General features: G+C 41.9%; 1 protein-coding gene across 1 annotated transcript in view; it reads left to right on the top strand.

The window, feature by feature from the left end:
- Nucleotides 1–19,898, top strand: part of DOCK3 (dedicator of cytokinesis 3) — a 188,187-nt gene that overhangs the window by 105,378 nt on the left and 62,911 nt on the right. Inside the window, 7 exon segments of the mRNA XM_058032100.1 lie at nt 1,201–1,289; nt 3,360–3,485; nt 12,863–12,987; nt 17,030–17,192; nt 17,655–17,761; nt 18,447–18,618; nt 19,078–19,175. Of these exon segments, the coding sequence (XP_057888083.1) occupies nt 1,201–1,289; nt 3,360–3,485; nt 12,863–12,987; nt 17,030–17,192; nt 17,655–17,761; nt 18,447–18,618; nt 19,078–19,175 (880 nt within the window).

Genomic DNA, 19,898 nt, shown 5'->3' on the forward strand with positions numbered 1-19,898 from the left:
CAGTGGAGCAAGTGAAATATTCTCTGTTTCATTTGTTCCAAGTTGTCTCTGTTCCTTTTGCAGTTCTAAGAACATTTGGGGGTGTCAGTAATTGTGCCATCACAGGCTTTGGGGGTTACCTAATTATTCTTGGCAGCACATGGTTTTGCAAGACTGAAGCTGTAGGAAATTACCAGTTCCTACTTGTAGATAGCCTGAATTCCTCCTGCCATGCTGTTCTTCAGTTACATAATGCAGCAAGCAAAAACATCCCCACTGTCTTCACAGGGCTGCTGTGTGTCCTACCCTGGCTGTGCTGACATGTTGTACTCTTGGGGGGAAGCAAAAAAGGGAAAAAATGGTAATATCCTTGGAGAAGTTTTACAAAGTGGTTTTTTTCTTGAAACCCCTAGGAGTTGAAAGCTTGGAGTATTAGCTTTACTTTTTTTTTTTTAACCTTAAAGAGTCAATAGGACAGAAGTTTAATTAAATGGTTTAATCCAATTGCTTTTCAGGAGAAATGAGATTCACTATTGCTGCTGAGTTAAAAATTGCTGACTTGGTGGGTTATCATTGAATCTTGCTGTGGTAATTTAAGTAAAGCACAGATGTATTTAAAATGCAGTTAGACTTGAGCATCATACTGCTTTGCCTTTCTTTTTAAACCAGCAGCACTCTTTGGGGTAAAGGTGCCATTTTTTTCCCATGGGAGAAGATGATATGGCTCATCTTCCATTCAAAAACTTGATCAAGGTGGCCACTTCTTTGCCTTTCTCTCCCCAGTGTGAGGTCTCTCCCATCCTGTGTGACAGTAGCCTGTGCTCTCAGAGTGTGGGGATGGTTTCCTTGGTTCCTGTCTCAGTGGCACTTCAATTCCTGCATGTTGTGCTTTGCATCCTGAACAGAAGTGCAGCACTCATTTCTACATGACAATTCAGATAGAATGTCCAGAGCTTTCTTCACGCTCTCATAATCTGAAGAGTAGAACAATGGCTTTTATGACAGAAGAGTGACCACCAGCTCCAAAGTGTCCATTGAAGGGCCATAACTATTAGAGAATATTTTGTTTCCTTCCACTTTTAAAAATAAGAGTTATGTGGAATTTCTCTCATGAATCTGACCCCTACAAGCTTTCATATTATCCCTACAGCAGAGTTGACTGTTGTGTTCTAAGATGGTTCAGTGAAAGCATTGAACTTGAATTATGTTCTTTTATTCTAGGTGTACCAATGAGAACGAATGGTGCCAGATCCATGAAAACATCATCCGCAAGTCCAGCACCAAGTACACAGCCCCCAGCTCCAACTATGGTAAATACCTCTGGGGCTTGTCAGAGCCACAGCTGAACATCTCTAGAAAACAGCTGATTATTTGTAGCAGAGAAATGCACTGAGATGTGAGGTTTTCCTTTGGTAGCTAATGACAGATAAATAGGGAAAGTAAAGCCTGTCTTATCTGTTTACCTCATGTAATGATGTATGCAGCTGCTAATTCAGAGATATCACTGCTCTCCCATTCCCAATGAAGCAGCTGATAGGGTACAGTTCAGCTTCATTACAGCCAGTTCTGCATTCATTACCAAGTGCCTGAATCATGCTGATGTCCAAGTACTGAATTTGTCTTAATTTTCCTTGTTTGCATATTGAGACACTAGTGGAAAATGCAGTGCACAGTCCCATACAAGAGATTAAGCACAACAATAAGCAAATAAAACATTTTGCAGATATGGAATTTTACTGTGTGTAAAGCTGGTTTCATTCCCTGCTGCTCCTCCTGCTACAGTTAAAGTTATCCATTAGTCATTATTAAAAGATCTTCCTAAATTCTTTGTAACTTTGAAAACTTGAGTAACATGTCTGAACTTCCAAATTTGCTCCACTCCTTTTATTCTGGAATTCTTAAAATTTATTTCCATTGGTTTGTTTTTTAATAGCAATCAAGGATATAAAATGAACAAGTTTTTATGTAAGTGGCAAAAATAGTCAAGGCTGATTTCTAATGAACATGTCTCTTGTGTGCTGTGAAACCTTCTGTACACACAGACACCCTCATACATGGTATTCAAAGGGCTTGGATGTTTTCCATGCTTTCAGAGCCTGTGTTTTCCCTGCAGTGCTCTCCTGCCTACCCAGCTGGGCAGTTGCAAGTCCATGTTTTGGCAGCTTTTGAGTACATACATGCTGACAGTCCAGCTGGCTGGTTGGCCTTTCTTTTCCTTCATTTTAAGGCTTTATCCTCATTTTTTTCATCCCAGCTCCTAGAATTCATGAAATGTATACAATCTTCATGTAATCTGGGTATCTACTTATTTGCCAAATTTGACTGAAGCCAAACAACAGGCTTGAAAATTATTTCAGGGGGAGAAGGCAGGAAGTGGGTGGGAGGTACATGATACTCCTGGTTTTGTTTCCCTGGTAACTTCTCTGAGAAAATGGTGACTAAATATTGGTCACAAAGCCCAGATATTGAGCCTAGGAAAGAGCCTGACTTTGGCTCATGCAAAAATGTGCATCCAAGGCAGGGTTTGGTTTGGTGTGTGTTCTGGGCAGTGAACAGAGAGGACAGAAAGAACTCTTGACCAAGTGACACTGAAGGAGATAAGGAATGTGGAAAATTGCTCTGTGCAGGTAATTCTCATGGATATGAGGAGCTGGTAGTGTGTGCTCAGCAGGTGAGACTGGGCTTCAATGGCTGAGCTCAATCCTGGTATTCTTTCATATGGTAGTGCTGAACTTCATCATTTTACCAGTACACTCTCCTGTGTTGTAAATTAAAACCAGGTAGAGAAAACAGCTGGACTGAGATGAAGTGTATAATTATTCCTAGCTCAGATGATCCACTGAATCACAGTGCTGGTTGCTGAAGTCAGTTTGGCCAGTTGGCACTCCTGAAACATGTTGAGGAACTGTTGGGAATTTCATTAAAATCATCAGCCCTCTATGAAGCAGTTAAAGAAATTAGTGGAAAATATATACTTTGAGATTTACATTTTTTCATGGTATAAAGCAAAATTAAAGGTTCTTTAGAGGTGTTCCAGAGCTTTGTGTGGTTGGTGCTCCCTCAGACAGAGGTGTTGTAACCTGCTGCATGTGAGAGAAAGAAATAATGGTACTTTCTGTACCTGAGACATGTCTGCAAAATTAAGTATTCTGACTGTTAGGAGTTGTATTTTAATATAATTCTGTGTGCTTAACTGATACCTTGTAACAGTTTTGTTTCCTCCATTTCAATTTTCAAGTGCTCCAAGGGAGAAAAGAACTGTTTATATTTTGCATTAAATTAACTGTGGAGCAAAACATTCATTTACCTGCAGGCTTTGCACACACAGAATCTAATTCTTAGGTCAGAAACAATGAACCTCTTTGGTTTTTTTTTCCCAGGACTTATAATATCTCTTCAGCTTCTTCGTGGTGACATGGAGCAGATCCGAAGGGAAAACCCCATGATCTTTAACAGAGGTGTTTCTGTCACCAGGAAGCTGGGATTTCCTGATGTTATAATGCCAGGTAAGCAGAGCAGCTCCAAGCTGAAATATTGGTCATTCTTTTCTCCTACTCTCCCAATCGAGTGCAACTGGAAAGGGCACTTTACTTGTGTGGGGTTTGTAACAGAGCTGTCCTATTTATCAGTAAATGCCAGATTTGGAGGGGCAAATGCTAAAGCATTGTCAGGAACAGACATTAGTGAGAGGTGTTAAAACCACAGGGATAGAAGGGGATCTGGAAGGATTGCTCTGATACTCCCCACAACCCCTGCCAGTTAATATCCCTTTTTTACACTCAGCACAGAGATGTTTCTTTTTAAATGCATGAAATTTCTTCTTCCCAACAATCCAAATCCTTGAAAAAAATGAGTTTCCACTTTGCAACCTTGATGTTTTTGAGTTTGTGTGATCCTTTTGCAATGAGAAACAGAGAAGGTGCAGGTCAGATTTTCCCTCTGGCCTCACAGAGCAGCTGGTCCATGCACTGTCTTGGCTGCAGCCCTGCTGCGCTTCCTCTGCTCCTCACCTCTGGAGCAGCAGCTGGAGATGCTTCTTGGCTTGGCAGCCCCAGCACAGGCAAGAGTTCATTTGAGAAGAGCCCAGAATGTGGGCAGTCATGCAGCCACATAAAACCTGGTGTTACAGTGGCTTGGCTTTTGCAGTGTGCTAAGAAATGGGTTTGCTAATTAGTAGCATTTGAACTATTACTTCATTGCTGTGATGAGCAAGCCCAAGGATGACTTTACAGGCATGGGAGATTTGATGAAAGCATAATGGGAAAAGCATTAGATTTTATTACTCAAAAGGGTGCAGTGAGACATCAGTACCAGAAGTAGTTGTAGCCTCATTGTGGGAGCTCTTCAGAAACCACAATAAAATAGGGAGTAGGTGGGAAGCCTTTCTAGAAACTAAAGAGTCAAAGGATTCAGAACAACATGTGTATATTTACTAATGAGCTTGAAAATACTGGTAACAGAGCAGCAGAGGATGTGGGCTATAAAGCCAATTATAAGTTTTGGTTCTTAATGACCTCATAGCAGTTTCAGGCATTGCCTAAAGCAATCAAATAGGGAAAAGATGAATTATTGCAAGGTGATCTGCTGTAATTGAGATCACAGTTGGATGTGTCACATTTACACACCTGTGCAAGGGAATTGATTCTCCTGCAAGAACTGCTTGATCCTCCATTTCTGTAGCTAAAACTGTACCTCAGGTGGCTCAGGCCACTGAAACTGAAGGAACAGTTTTGTGTCCTCAGTGTTCCCTGAGTAACTTTTCTTTATTTTCTGGGCCCTGGCCCCTCTGCATGTGCACAGTGTGTCCCCTGTATGTCTGCTTTGGGCCAGGGCTAGAGCAAACAGGTCAGCAGTGCTCATACAAAAAATGCTCCTGCCCTAAGCTTTTAAAATTCTCTGTTCACTGCAGCTAATCCAAATTTCCAGATTCTCTTTGTGAGAACCACACTTCTTTCTGGGGAAGACACTGGGGTTTTAAGATAGTAAACTTTTTGGAATTGGACTCATACATTTATACACACACACATACAAATATATATATATATATATATATTTATATATATGCTCAAAATGCTGATGGATAGAAGCAAATGTATGAAAGGATCACCATTCTGCTATTAAATGCTTCCTGCCTCTCTACAGGGTCTGGGCACAGAACTTCTCCTTGATTCCAGGTGGGCCACAAGAGGTTTTCATGTATAGAGTTTAGATGCAAAGCTTTAGGCATTGTGGGAATAATGCTTCTATTTGTGAGGAAAGGCAGCTTGTACATGTCTGTAAACACCAAGGAAGAAAAGCAAAGCAGTTGAGGAAGTGTGAATCAACTTTCACTGTAGTTATAAATGAGGACATTGCCAGAGTAGAGAGGAGCTGTGAAGAGAGGGATAGTCATGAATGGGGCTCCCAAACAAAGGCTTTCACTATCTTGGGTATTCCCCAGAATAATGAAATCTCTGGAAAATGAGGAGATTGAAATGTAATGGAACTCCACTGATGCAGCAAACAGTGTTCAGTCTAATTACTAATCAGGGTTTTTTTTGGAACTCAAAGAATGTTTGATATGTTCAAGTGACAGCAGATATTTACCTGTTGTTTGCTTTTAACACAACAGATCCAGTTGGGGCTGGAGTTTGCCTGACATCCAGGGTAGAACATTGGGGTTGTGATACCCTTCAGGTGGATTAGCACAGCTGCACGATCAAGGAATGTCTGTCAATAGACTTTGTGCTTCTGTTTCTACAGCCAGGCTCAAACATTCTTCCTTAGCTTTATGAGTATTGTCTAAAGTTGGAAAATAATCCATTGGGGACACACCTGAGCAAAAAAGAGAAACAAAAACCCCTAACCAAAGACAGAAGCTTGTCATGCACATTAGCAGTTCTCAGCCATGTCTGCTGCTTTAATAGTCTTTGTCAAACTTGCTCTTCCTTGCTTTGCTTCAGGACTGTTTGTCATTAAACACAGGGTTTCCTCTTCCAGAAAACAGCACAGAAACTTCATGACTTGTGCTTTGCAAGTGGATACAGATTTTTCAGGACAGTGTGGTTTAAAAATGTTTTTTATGGATAAATTAATAAAGGCTATGTCACCTGGTACTTTAAAAAAAAGCAGTGATCATTCTGCTGAACCAAGAAACCTATTTTTAAAAAAGTAAATACCTCTAGTACTTCAACTTAATTTTATTGTCATAGGTTTGAATGGTTTAATTTTCTTTTTTAACAGGAAATCCTCTCACATCTTAACTATTAAAATTTTGTAGCTGTGTCTCATTACTGTTTTCCTATCCCTTTTTGTTTTCTAAACTGTAGCATTAGCTCCCTGTATCAAGCCCTCTTTTTCTGTTCCTCAGATAGGAAAAACATCAGTGGTAGCTGGTCATCATTGAGAAACAAAGTGAAACTGGTTCTTTATGGGTTTGTATCCTGCATGGTTATGCAGAACAAGTTTAATATTGTATAAAACAACCCTTCCTGCCTTCTTTTGTAAAGATAAAATGTTCTTTGTTTCCTACTGCGTTGTGATCTGACAAGGGCATCATAAAGACTTCAGTTATCTTTTTTGGCAAAATCAGAGGGGATTCAGTCAAACCAGCCTGCTGAAGAAGTTATGGTGGGGCTTTGTTCATTTGTGGTTTGTTTTTTTTTATTTATTCCTTTTTTAAATTGCTCCTGGGTTTAAGGCCATGCATCTGATGGTGCCAATTTTACGTTTCCCAGAGCTGAGAGCAGTGAGGCCTGTGCTGCTCCTTGGGGATGGCAGCTGGGCTTTGTGCAGGACTTGCTGAGCAGAAATCTTTTGCACAGGCTTGGTGTTTGTCAGTCCCCCAAGGACATCCCTCCCTTGCCCATGTGCTGATAAGTATTCTGTCTTCTCCTTTGATCCTCTGATGAAAAGTGCATGCTTCATCTCCGACTCGTGAGTGATGTTTCTTTCTCTTTTTTCTCTCTCCTTGTCTTAATTTCCTGGCTTCTCTCCTGTTCCTTTCCCTTTATTCTCTCCCCTTTGTTTCTGATGCAGAGATGAAGATTGTTGGGTGTAAGTTTCTGTTTTTCTGTGTAATGTCTGCTTTTTGCTTGCTTTTTTCCCATTTTCATATCTTCCATGGAATGTTGGGATTGATAAAGACAGCGAATCATAACATCACAGGGAAACTCTGGTGACAGGGAGGTGGAGCCTTTGTCTCTCTTCATACCACAGGCTTTCAGGCAAATTTAGGAACTGTGACAGGTGAATCAGTAAGAAACAGGTGAGAAGCATCTCAATATCTGTTCAGTCAACGAGCACAAAGTCATGGCAAAAATGCATTGAGGAAAGGACATGGTAAAATCCATCAGCCATTCTCAGAATGTTCATGGCAAGAGTGTTAATAAGACCAAAAGCCAATTTTGTAATGATTATCACCAGAAAGTATCTACAGGGAGAATAAAAAGTGTTATTGTCATAAATAAACTTGTGGAAATGGAAAATTGGCGGAGACAAAAAGCATTAAAAAACAACTTCCTACTACTGAGAGGCAACTATTCCAGGGAAACCACTGCATTTAAAAAGGGCATTGTATAAATTCTTTTCTATACATAGAAGTCAAACAATAGGTAGCAAATAACCTAATAAGTATTGCTTGTCCCTTTTCTTTGAAACAATTGTGTTCTGCTCAGTGAAAGCTGAAGAAGCACACGGAGTTAAACTTGCATAATGCTCTCTTTAGAGAAAAAAAAAAGCTAATTTAATTTGCCATAGAGGCAGGAGATAAAAGCTTTGTTTCCCCTTGTTGCTGTAATATTGCTCACAATTATGTTAATAGTTGCTCCCTGTAACTATTTCAAGAATATAGGCCTTAAGAAAAGCCTGCTGCCTGGCTGGTGAAGGGCCAGAGAAATGAGCTGCTGGAAGGGATGGAATGTGATCCCCAGAGTGGGACTGTGCCAGGAGTGCACTGGGAAAATGGGGGGGCTGCAGAGGGGTGGCACTGTTAAAGCCAGGAGGGTCACACAGTGGGGGGAACAAGTCCTGAGGGGCAGCCAGAAAGCAGGACAGGGTGCTGGAGACCCTTCCCAGTGACCCTTGGCCACTTTGTCCTTGTCCCTTTGGTTTGAGTGATGGGATGAGCACAAAGCTGCTCCCGTCAACCTCTCAGCTGTGCTGCAGTCCCTGCCCTTCACAGGAAGCTGTGTGCTTGCACTGGAGGCAGCTGCACCTCCAGCTGGGGGGGGAGTTCTCCTGTTTGAGATCAGGAACCCATCACTGCCCCCTCCAAAGCAGCAGCTCCTGGGAATAGAGGGAATGCTTCCCATGCAGAGAAGGAGTGTGCAGGGTAATGGGAGAGGCTCAGCCAGGAGGCAGAGCAGTTCCCCTGCAGGGAGCTCAAACACACAGAGCCAGAACAAGTGATAGATAACACTGCACAAGAACACAAATCCTCTACACTTTATGCTTTGCTTCAAAGCCTTTCCTTGCTGGCCCAAGTCCTCAGTTGGAGCTGCTGTAACTTGACTCAGGTCAGTGGGGTGCTGCTGATGGGCTCTGGTTGTTCATTTATGGATGGGACATAAATGCACAGGTTTGGATTTTCTTCAGAAGCCATTGTGGAAGATAGTCTGAATATCTTTCTTGCCCATTCACTCTTCTGTGAAGTGCCACTGTTTTTGAAGAGATGCCAAACCCAGAGGTGTTAGAGAGTCCAGCAGACAGTGCATCACAGTGTGGGGCCCTAAGTGAATAGGACCAGTGCAGCAATTTCTTAAAAGCAGACCTAAACTCTCATATTCTGATATTTTTTCCCCCTTGGCTGCCTAAATTGTAAAAGACCAAACTTCCGCCTTAAAAAATCCAATATTCTCTGGATAAATAGCTATTTTAGTTAGCTGAAACTAGACCTACACATGCAGACTTCTGAGAACTGCCACTTTTCCCCAGCTTGCAGGGACATAGTACATGCCCACAAAGTCACAAGCTCAGAAAAAGAAGTTGTTAGAATTGAGAGACCAGAAATTTGTGTCTCTTTCTCCTGCAGAAACTTCTGTGAATTATGTACCCTTTTTTGATACAGTATTCTGCACAAAACAGGGACCTTTCCTGTCTTGTGGGACCAAAATCTTTAGGATCCCTGAATAAAAAGCATTTGATGGAATGCAGACAGTTCCTGTAAATTGTTACTATTTTGCAGTACAAGTGACTGGTCAGTTTCCAGTGGAAAACCTACACACCTTGTCAGGATAAACTCCCATTTCTTCCACTGCAGACTGGACAAGGAGTGGCTGTTGGGCTGCTTCAGGTTATTAAGTCTTGAAAATTATAAATAAATATTTGGCAATCTTCCAGTACATTCCTTTATACTGCAAGTGCAAAATCAATATTTGTCTCATGTAGCCTTTTCCACCACTCCCTTTTGCCTCCATTACCATGAAAATAGTTTCAGGTCAATGCAAGTGAGCCCCCCTCAAGCTATAATTTATGATTTATAATTTAAACAGCTGTATGTTGGACGTTGGGCCTCATAAATAGGATAAAACATACAAACAAAACCCCAATAAAGGTGAAGGGAATTTATAAAGAAAGAGCCCCAAAAAATATCAGAATATGATTTTTTGATATTATCATGGAAAATACTGTCTTTCAAGGCAGTTGATCCAGAATTAATGTCAGTAACTATATGTGTATAAAAAGTGCATGGATTATGCTAAAAAGAAGTTTACTTTTGTTTTTAACTGGCAAACATTTGTAGAGAGATGGGTTTTGAAACAAATCCCGTTCTGAAAAATCTGAGGTTTTCAGTTCATCCCTGACAGCCATCCAGCACAGAGACCTCAGCTTAAAATGACATCAGCAGGCTTTGCTCTATAAATACCCATGGCCCACTGGCCTTGTAGCATGTTTTATTCCTCTTCTGCTGGTGGGAGGCCACAGCTCACCCAGTTTTGTGTTCTGTGCTGCTGTTTGGGAAGGCCTGAGGCCTCTGTGGTCCAGGCTGAGGTCCCAGCCTGGCTGTCCCCCAGAATGCAGGATTTGGTGTCACAGGCACAGGGCTGTTGGTGCAGTCATCTGCATGACTGGTCTGACATCCTAAACAAGTTCATTGTTTGTGTCTCTGTCTCTTTGCAATGGAATCCATCTGGCCAAGCCCTGTGTGCCCAGGTTCCTGCCTGGGCAGGTCACAGTCAGTGGGGCTGGAGTTGCCCAGGCCACTCCTGGTCCTGCTGATGCCACCGTGGGGCTGTCCTGTGCCAGGTGTCCCTCAGGTGTCCCTCAGTGTCCCATGCCCGCTGTCCCATGCCAGGTGTCCCTCAGTGTCCCATGCCCGCTGTCCCATGCCAGGTGTCCCTCAGTGTCCCGTGCCCACTGTCCCATGCCAGGTGTCCCTCAGTGTCCCATGCCTGCTGTCCCATGCCAGGTGTCCCTCAGGTGTCCCTCAGTGTCCCATGCCCACTGTCCCTGTGTGCCCAGTCCCACGTGGGGCTGAGCTTTCTCTCTGGCCCTGCACACTCAGAGCAGAGGTTGCAATGAGCTGCTCTGTGCTCAAGCACTTGTTCTGGCTTCTGTGCCACCCACTGGGGTAGCAGAGCTCAAATTCCCCAAAACCACAAGCAAATGGAGAAAAACAAAGGGCTTGTGAGGCCTCAGGTCAACTCATATGCTAGGAAAAGGTGATTGCTCCTTGTAGGAAGGTGATTTCCACCAAAATAATCACCCTACCTGATGGTTAATTGCTTTTTGTCTTTGTTAAATGCATTTACTTCCTATTTTTACTGTATGTAGTGATCTTTTTTATTTTTTGAGAAGCCAATAGACAGTTTTTACAAGAGAAGATAGACTGTTGTATTTCACTATAACACATTTTCCCATCTTTTCCCTTAATTTTTATGCAAATCCACTGGTTTTAAGATCCCTCTACACCCCACCCCAAAGGCTTTTTTTTTAATTAGTGGAGTAATATCCCTCCTGTTAAGCTTAATAGAAGATAAGATGCTATATATAACCAAATGCTGCCTTTAATTTAGGCTGGAAAATGATTTGCTATCTAACATTGGACTTTGTGTAGCCAGACTGCCTTCCAGAAAAGAGGTCACAAGTAGGGAGCTCCAAAATACTAATTATAGTGAGTACAATTAATTTCTATTAAGATTTACAGCATACAAATTGAAACTTTTTTCCTAATTGAGAAAACCACTGAGAGAAAGGGATGGAGTCTGTTAAGCAGGAGAATTTTCAAAGCAAATGACTCAGATTTTGTGATAAATTTTGTATTTCTTTGCTATCCCTATAATCAGGATAGAGGTATCTCAGCTTGATTTTGATCCCCAAGATAATTTTCTCTATTGTGGCCTGTGGCTTGTTGCATTTGATGCTGTGCCTTGATAAGCCAAAGCAGATCCAATATCCCAGGTCTTTCCCCAAGCTCTTGCTGTCATCTTTTCCCTGTTGATACCCCTGGCAGCTCAGCCTCTGGCTGGGAGGTGCTCCCAGCACTGACCCTGCAGGAGAGGGAGGCTCCTGGACAAAGGAGCAGATTCTGCACACAGATTGCCATTCACACAGAGCTCCCAGCAGGAAGCACTGACTGCAGCCACAGAGCTGGATTTTCCATGCTGAAAGAGTTGTCCTTATCTCCAGAAATAAAACTGAAAGCAAAGGCAGGACTGAGAGCATCTATTGTTTGTCCCTACAGTAGATTAAGGAACAAGTTCTGTGAGGTTTTAGACTTCAGGAAGAATTTGAAGTGCTGCTTTGAGGGGCACAAAAGGATGTCCCTCAGTGCCTGAAAGCAAATGCTGCCTTATTTCATTGTGCTTCTGATTAATACAGAGATTTAACTGCATCAGTTTCTCCAAGTGGAAGAAGCCAGACATTGAAGGAGTCTTTGCTTTTTTTCCATTACTTCATTATTTAGTGTTTTGGGGCTGATTAGCAAAATACTTGCCTTGAAAGGGTTTGAATTTTTTTGTTTGGTTGGTTTTGGTATTTTTATATATTGCTCTTTAGTATGTTTGCCTTTCTGGCAAGTGGATAAAAAGAAATGTTAAGGGTGAACTATCATAAAATGGTGACAGTAACTCAATCTTACAGAAAAATAGGTGATACCTGCTGTCCTTTTGGTGTAGGCCTTAGAATTGAGCACATTAGTTTTGAAAGCAGCTTCCCAGATCAGATTCTAAAATAAAACCAAACCAAGTGAGCTAGAGTCTGTGAAAATCAGGATAACAAGATGCTGAGACACAAGCATTTCTATTTCTGAATATAGTAATTTGGTCTGAAAGCTCCTGAAAATGACGTAGTGAGAAGCTGGCAAGGGTCCATACTGCCTGCTTTCATATAGCCATGCATATGGATACCAGAGGCCAGCCAAAAATCTAGCAAAAATTACATTTATAATTCCTTTCTAATCCATCTGAACTGAATTGCGATCAGGTTCCCGAAAAAGCTGCTTTTATTTTGTTGTTATGATAAAAGGAAATTATGAAAATACAGAAAATGCTTGAAAGGCTAACTGAACATAATGTTATTCTGATCATCACAAAAATATTATTTTTCATAAAATATCTTGCAAATAGGAAGTCTGAAGCTAAGGATGTTTTGTCAGGCTCAGCCTGATACTTCCAGCTCAGCTAACAAGGCACAGTATAGCAGTAAGAGGTTTTTTTCCCTTCCTCACTTACATAATTAAAACCAGTCTTGATCCTGAGTTCACATTATTAAAGGCATTACTAACAATGGTCTGGTTTGATGCACTGATATTAAACTGTTCATCCTTATTAACAATTAACTTGCTTGGAATGATTTGGGCATCAGCCATCGTCTTGCAGAACACAGAGAACGATGTGAGAATGGAACTGGGACAGCCCCGGGTTTCCTGTGGAGTTTAAGGCTGTGGCTCCCTCTGTCCCTGCAGGTGACATCAGGAATGACCTGTACCTGACCCTGGAGAAGGGGGACTTTGAGAGGGGTGGCAAAAGTGTGCAGAAGAACATCGAGGTGACCATGTACGTGCTCTATGCTGATGGAGAAATCCTGAAGGTGAGTGCTCCTTTCCCTGAGACCTCAGGTGCTCCCTGCAGGGCAGAGTCTCTGATGCAAGGGAAGAGTTAAAATAAAACTGGCTCTCTGTCTATATTTTTTTTATTACGAAGTTTGTAAGCTCTGTATTATGGTCAGTTATAAATCTGTAAGGATTTGGAGCACTTGCCTTATATGGGGATAGAAGACTTGGAGAAAATACTCATAAACTGAAAAGCCTGTGTGATTTCCAAATGTGATGTCAGTGGCTAAAGTAAAAAAATTTAGAGTAACTGTAATCAGAACTAAGGAGTATAGGCATATCTAAAATTAAATAATGTGTGTCATACACATTCAAACACAATGAAATGTGATTCCAAGGGAGACTTCTAAATGTGAGTTGTTGGGTTACAGTACTGAATGTAGTTCTGGAAAATAACTTGAATAAAATTTCACCCTGGGTTGGCTCCATTCCAGCTGGGAATGGGGATTGTTTATGTTTCCTGTTTTACCTCCTCTGTTCTTTTAGTTTTATTTAAGAGAAGGAGGTGGGTGGGAGGTTGTGAATCTAGAGAAGTAAACAGGAAGTATTTCAGCATGAGCAGCTATCAGAAATAACTTCCCCCTACCTTTTCTTTTACCTCCACTGCAATAAAATGGGCTTTGTAGCCATTACTGTGGAGAATCTAACACCTAGAAGTGTGTAGGAATACATTGCCACAGTCTTCTGGTTTTAATTGAAAGGAGAGCTTTCATTACTACAACTGCTTATGGTTTCATTAAATGTGAAGTGTATTTCTTGCAAAGAACTCGTTTGTGCTCAGAGCTGCTGCAGGAAGATCAGATTCCTTTGCTGCCTAAGCTTTTCAAACTCAGTTGCAAAGTTTTAATCATCACTTGATTTCAGTCTGCCATGGACAAAGAGAAGTTCCTCAAACTGCAATATCAGCATCTTCAAATGCTAACACATAATGGTGCCTTAATGATTACATACAAAAGCCAGATCATTTCTAGTCATTATCAGTCTTAACTTGGGTGATTTGGGTTGGAGTGGTCATTCACAGAGATGAAGTTGGTTTTTCATGGTCTTTGCCTGTTATTACTATTGAAAGTACATGGAGGCTTTACATGGCAGGGTGGGACAGGCATGGCACAAACATTGGAAAGGATGGTCAGTCCAGTTAGAAAAAGATCAGGTGAACAGATTGTCCTGAGAAGCTGTGGCTGCCCCATCCCTGGGAGTGCTCAAGGCCAGGAACTCTGAGCAACCTGGTCTGGTGGAAAGTGTCCCTGCCCATGGCAGGGGTTTGGAACAAGATGAGCTTTAAAGTCCTTTTCAACCCAAACCATTCTAGTATTTGCCATAAAGGAGAGACTTTATATAGAAAGGATCTTTGTGTGGTTTTAAAATTTAGATCACATTTAAAAGAAACTCTCTGTCCCAGTTTTTGTGGTATTGCTCCTCTGTACAGTTGCAGTCAGAGCAGCAAAGACACTTGGTTTGTGTCTGGGAGATCTTTGGTTCCTGGTGTTCAATGATGCCTGTGAATGTGGGCAGAACCCTGAAAGTTCATGGACCCTGGAGCACTGGCTGCTGCTCCTGTCTGCAGTACCCTCCACCATCCCTGCCCCGTGGCCTTTCTGGAGCAGAGCTGCCAACAGAGGCACTGTGTGCAGAGTTACACAGGATGGGGGAAGTGGCCAGAGTTTTGATCTGATATTAGAGTAAAATCTTTAACCTTGTCCCAACCAGCAGCACAACCCAAATCTGAATTGTGCCTTTGTGAAGCCTTTAGCAGAACCATGCACAGCATTAATGAGAATTTTCTCAGCTCCTCATTGCTGCTGAGTGTATCTTGATCCAGAAATAGTCCTATTGAAAGGAGTGAAATTACCTCCAGAATGTAGTGCTGTTGTTAGAATTGAAATGAAAATGAGTATTTCCTTCTCAAAATGGTCTTACTCAATTGTTAGTATTTTTCAATATAGTCTGAAAAATTAAAAAAAAAAAAATCCTTTGACACATTTCTCACTTGTTTCTTCTTTCTATTCCAGTAGCAGGAATAGCCTATGAATTCTAAGGCACACCTTTAACAATAGAGATTTCCTGATTGGTTTTCTAGTTTAGCTTCCCTTCCCTGCCTCTGCCCTCTAATTCCTCTGCATATTTGGGTCTCAGGGTCACCAGGTGTCTGGAGATTAGTCTGATGTTTGTATTTTGCAGATCACAATTTAGAATTAAAGATTTACCAGTCTGCCCTCCTCAGACAATGACTGTAGTATAACTGCATGGGAACTAAGTTAACAACCAGAAGGAGAGACTATTGATTTATTTGAAGTTCACAGCATGCAACTGCATTCAAAGACTGGCAGTTTGTCAGCCAGAGCAGGTGGCTTCTTGATGGGACAAAAAAAGCTCACATTAAAATTTGAATTTTTACTGTACCTTGTAGAGAAAATAGAAATACTGTTTTGTTTGCTCCTATGAGCCTGATGCAGAATGAGGTTTTGGAATTGCTGTGTTGAAGCCCAGCCATTTATTCTTGTTACAGAATAGAACTGGAATCTTAGAGGTGTTCTGGGTTGCAGTACTGGCACTGCTCTCTACTAACCTGTTATCTGCAACACTTAATTCTTAATTTAAAAAATTCTTAATTAAAAAATGTGGGCTTGTGACTCATCCCATGTGGTGGCTGAGGATTATTTGAGAGGACTGAGCTGTGTGAGTTCAGCCTTCAGTCACTCAGTTTGGATCAGAGCCTTTGCAGTGAGTCCCTGTCAACATAGGCTGTCCTTGCATTGAATCCCAGAATTCCAGAGAGCATTTCTTCCCTTTTGGGCTCCTTCACAAATTCTTAACTTTCTCAAAGCCAGTACATTATTGCTAGGGGTTGAACTAACTGAGTCTGGTTAATGGGGTGTTCTTGACTGGGCAGTCAGATGGTTACAGATTTTAAAAAATCAACATTTCTGGTGTTTTCTTGGGTTAAAATTTATAGACGCCTTGGGGAAATGACCAGTAGCAGTTCTGGTCATCATATTGTTCCATGGGGGGTTTTTACATCAGAATTTATATTCCATGTGTTATTCTTGATCTGCTTAGCTTGTTTCTTCCTGGATTCATTATCCTTGGACATGCTAAAACTGAAGAATCTCCAAGCTGTCTTTTTTCTGCTTGGTTTTGAGAGATGTTGTATCTCCTGCATCTCTTTGTCAGTGCTGGGTCTAGAGCATGGGTTAGTGCTCATATATAAAAAAATGTGCTACCTGTTCCATGTCTTCATCACAAAGGACCTTTTACTGTCCTTTTTTCAAGACTTCAATTTTTTTTATTTTCTGAACAATATGAGTTCATGTTTTTCTTCATCTGTATTATTGTGAAGGCACAGATTGGGCAAGATCTCTGACTTTGTTATGTCTGAAGGCAGAAATTTAGATCTAATTATGTTTTTAGTGATGAGTGTTAACACAGAAATTCTTTGCTTTCCACTGAGGAAGTAACTTGATTAGAAGTTTCTGGGATAGTTGGTGAGGCTGGATAGTTGTAGTTTTGAAAGATGAATATTTGTAAAGAGCTTGGAAAGGTCACTTATCACTTCTGAACTGAGATACTGAAGTAGAAATCTGGTTAAAGGATCTTTTCACAGAAAGCTAATATTATAAGTGATGGTCCTATTGTATCCTATTTTTGGACTCAGTTTTATATATTTGGACTTAGATGTTTATTGTATCTACTCAGTACTTGATGGAAAACTTAGCTTAAATAATAACTTAAGATACTGGCATTCATCCAGTAGCACAGGTCTCTTAGTTCACCCTTTGACCTGAAACAAAACTCCAAGATCTCCTAAAAATTCACATTTCATTGTGTCTGAATTTCTGCTTCTGACTCCTTTATGTCCACAGAAAGTCATGAATTATATAAAGGTTATATAAATTATATATATATATATACACAATATAAAATAATTATATAAATGATATAAAGGTGATCACTGGCTGAGTGAAGGGCTGCTGGGTGCTGATGTGCTGTGCTCAATGCTCCTGTTTCCCTTGGTGGCAGGACTGCATCAGCCTGGGCTCGGGCGAGCCGAGCCGCAGCGCGTACCACTCCTTCGTGCTGTACCACAACAACAGCCCGCGCTGGGGCGAGATCATCAAACTGCCCATCCCCATCGACCGCTTCCGCGGCTCCCACCTGCGCTTCGAGTTCCGCCACTGCTCCAGTGAGTGCCCCCCCGGGCTCCTGCAGGGCAGCCAGAGCTGCATCAGCCTGTCACTGGGTGGGAGCAGGGAAGGGAGGCCAGCCTGACACAGTGAAGGGGCTCTGCTAAGCCACCTTTTGCTGAATTTATCAAACAGCACACTGAAAACATGGGGAACGGTCAGTGCAGGGCAAAGCAATTTGTAGATGTTTGTCCCTGCTGTTCTTTTGTTGTGGTTTTCTGTAGAATGTTTTCTTTGCAGGATAAACAGTTTAGATTTTGCTGTGTTTGGCATGTCTGTGTTTGATTTGAAGCTTGTCAGTCCTTTACATAGAACCAGAAAAAAGGTATTGGAATTAGAAAAGTTGTTTGTTATGTAGCTGCTTGTTTTCTTTTAGGCATGTGGAGAAGTTGGTGAGTAATCTTGTATATATTGACAAGGTATGCACAAATACAATTCCTTCTTTCTATCTCTTGCTGCAGCAAAAGACAAGGGAGAAAAGAAACTCTTTGGTTTTGCATTCACCCCATTGATGAGAGATGATGGCACGACCTTGTCAGATGATATCCATGAGCTTTATGTTTATAAGGTACCAGTTCTCTGCAGACTTTTCACTGCTCATCTCTACTTCATTACTTAAATGACTAATGGTCATTACATTATCCATCTCCCCCTTCTTAGAAGTTTGTGAGGAACAGATTAATAGTGGTTTCAAAATTTTATACATTCAAAATCACATGGTTTGGCTAGAGCCTTCTTACAGCTTACCTTTTCTATCCTGATGATAATGATTTATCTGCTATTAATCCCATCCATTTTGACTTCAAACACGTTGGTGTTCATGAGCATTCAGCACTTCTACCAGTCTGAGTAATTGCTCTGTGCCTTTGCAAGATGACATTGTGTTGGATTCAAATGTCTCGTGCTGCAGTGCCAGAGCTTGGCAGCCCTGCAGCAAGAGATTTGGGCACTGGGGTTTTTCCTTCCTGCTGATTCACCTGGGTTTATTTGTTCAGTACAATTTTCAGGCAGCAGCACTAAGTTTACATCTGGAAGATCTGGTGGGTTCTAACAAGGCAGTGGTTGGAGATAACTCTGTAGAGCTGGGTCTCTTCTGGACATGTCCAGGCCCCCGAGCACAGCTTTTCCTTAGAAATGTTGGTGTGCACCCACAAAAATCCCAACACAGGCACTGTTGGGGAACTGCTGACAGGCTCTGGGTGTGTGGGATGAGATGGACAAGGTGCAACTCCACCCTTGTGCTGTCCCTGCAGTGTGATGAGAACAGCACGTTCAACAACCACGCGCTCTACCTGGGGCTGCCCTGCTGCAAGGAGGATTACAACGGCTGCCCCAACATCCCCTCCAGCCTCATCTTCCAGCGCAGCACCAAAGAGACCTTCTCAGTCTCCACACAGCTCTCTTCTACCAAACTGACCCAGAATGGTGAGTTGCTGATCCCTCAGAACTGCCCAAGGCAGCAGGAATTAGGAAAAAGAGGAAAAAAATTCAGTGTTAGCACTTCTACACAATCCAGAGTTTGTTTTGCTTGGCTTTGACAGAGTGGCTCAGTAAATAAGATTTTTTTTACAGCAATGTCCCTAAAGCACAAGCAGACAGGAGTGCATTGTCCACAGTGCAGTGTCAAGTCACACAGGGAAAAATGCAACCTTTACTCTTTCCAAAGCCCTTTCCCATTCCTCCATTCCTTTCTCCATTAGCAGTATTAACTCACTCCATATTGTACTTCTTGTTTTCCATTATATATATATATATATATATGTAATTTCCCAAGAAGTGTGGTCTGCATCCAGAGGAGAAGTGCAAAGTGATGAATCTGATGGGTCTGGGCTTGCCATTCTTCCCTCTGTGTGTGGTTCTAGCTCTTCCTTCCTCTCTCTGCAGTGGATCTGCTTGCCCTGCTCAAATGGAAAGCTTACCCAGACCGAGTGATGGATATTCTGGGAAGATTGAGACATGTCAGTGGCGAGGAGATTGTAAAGGTACTGCATTAAATTACAGCCTCTGGATGTATCTGTGATAGGCACTGAATTCAGACCTGCAGGTCACTTCTGAAGGCTTCCTCTTACTGTGCTTTTTGATTCACACTGTGAATTTTCACCCTGTATGAATTGGGATTTTATTATGACATGAAACTGGACAGGAAGATACCCTTGAGAATCAGGGCACAGTCTGTGGGATCAAAGCAGAGCTAATCCTTGGTCAGATTCTCTCAGCCACATGTGCTGGCTCCTCAGCACCAGTGGTTGCAGCCTGCAGTCCCACACAGCTGCTGGTATGGGACACAGACACAGACCCTGGCAGGGGCTCTGCTGCATCCAGCCAGCAGTGCACCAGGCTTCTGGCTGCCAGCTCATCATTTCACCAGGTTGTGTAGCCACTGCTGCTCTACATGATAATCTGGTGTGGCCTGAGCTTCCTTAGGGCCCAGAACTTCCAATTGCCTTTGAATACTTGTGGTCTCAGCAAAACAAAGTTCATTTCTGATAATCTTAGGTGTGCTGGGAACTTTCTCTAGGATTTATTTCTATAAATCTGGAAGTAAAAGCTGATTTCTAACACAAACAACCAAGGAGAAGAAGTTGAAGGCAAATCCTATCACATAATAAGTAGTTTGTCATTAAAACCACTTTAGTGTAACTCATTTGAGTGCTGCCATATCTGTTATGAATGTTACTCTTTGTGATAACTTGGTAACAGTAACA

Source organism: Melospiza georgiana, chromosome 11 (assembly GCF_028018845.1).
Source record: "Melospiza georgiana isolate bMelGeo1 chromosome 11, bMelGeo1.pri, whole genome shotgun sequence".
NCBI lineage: Eukaryota > Metazoa > Chordata > Aves > Passeriformes > Passerellidae > Melospiza > Melospiza georgiana.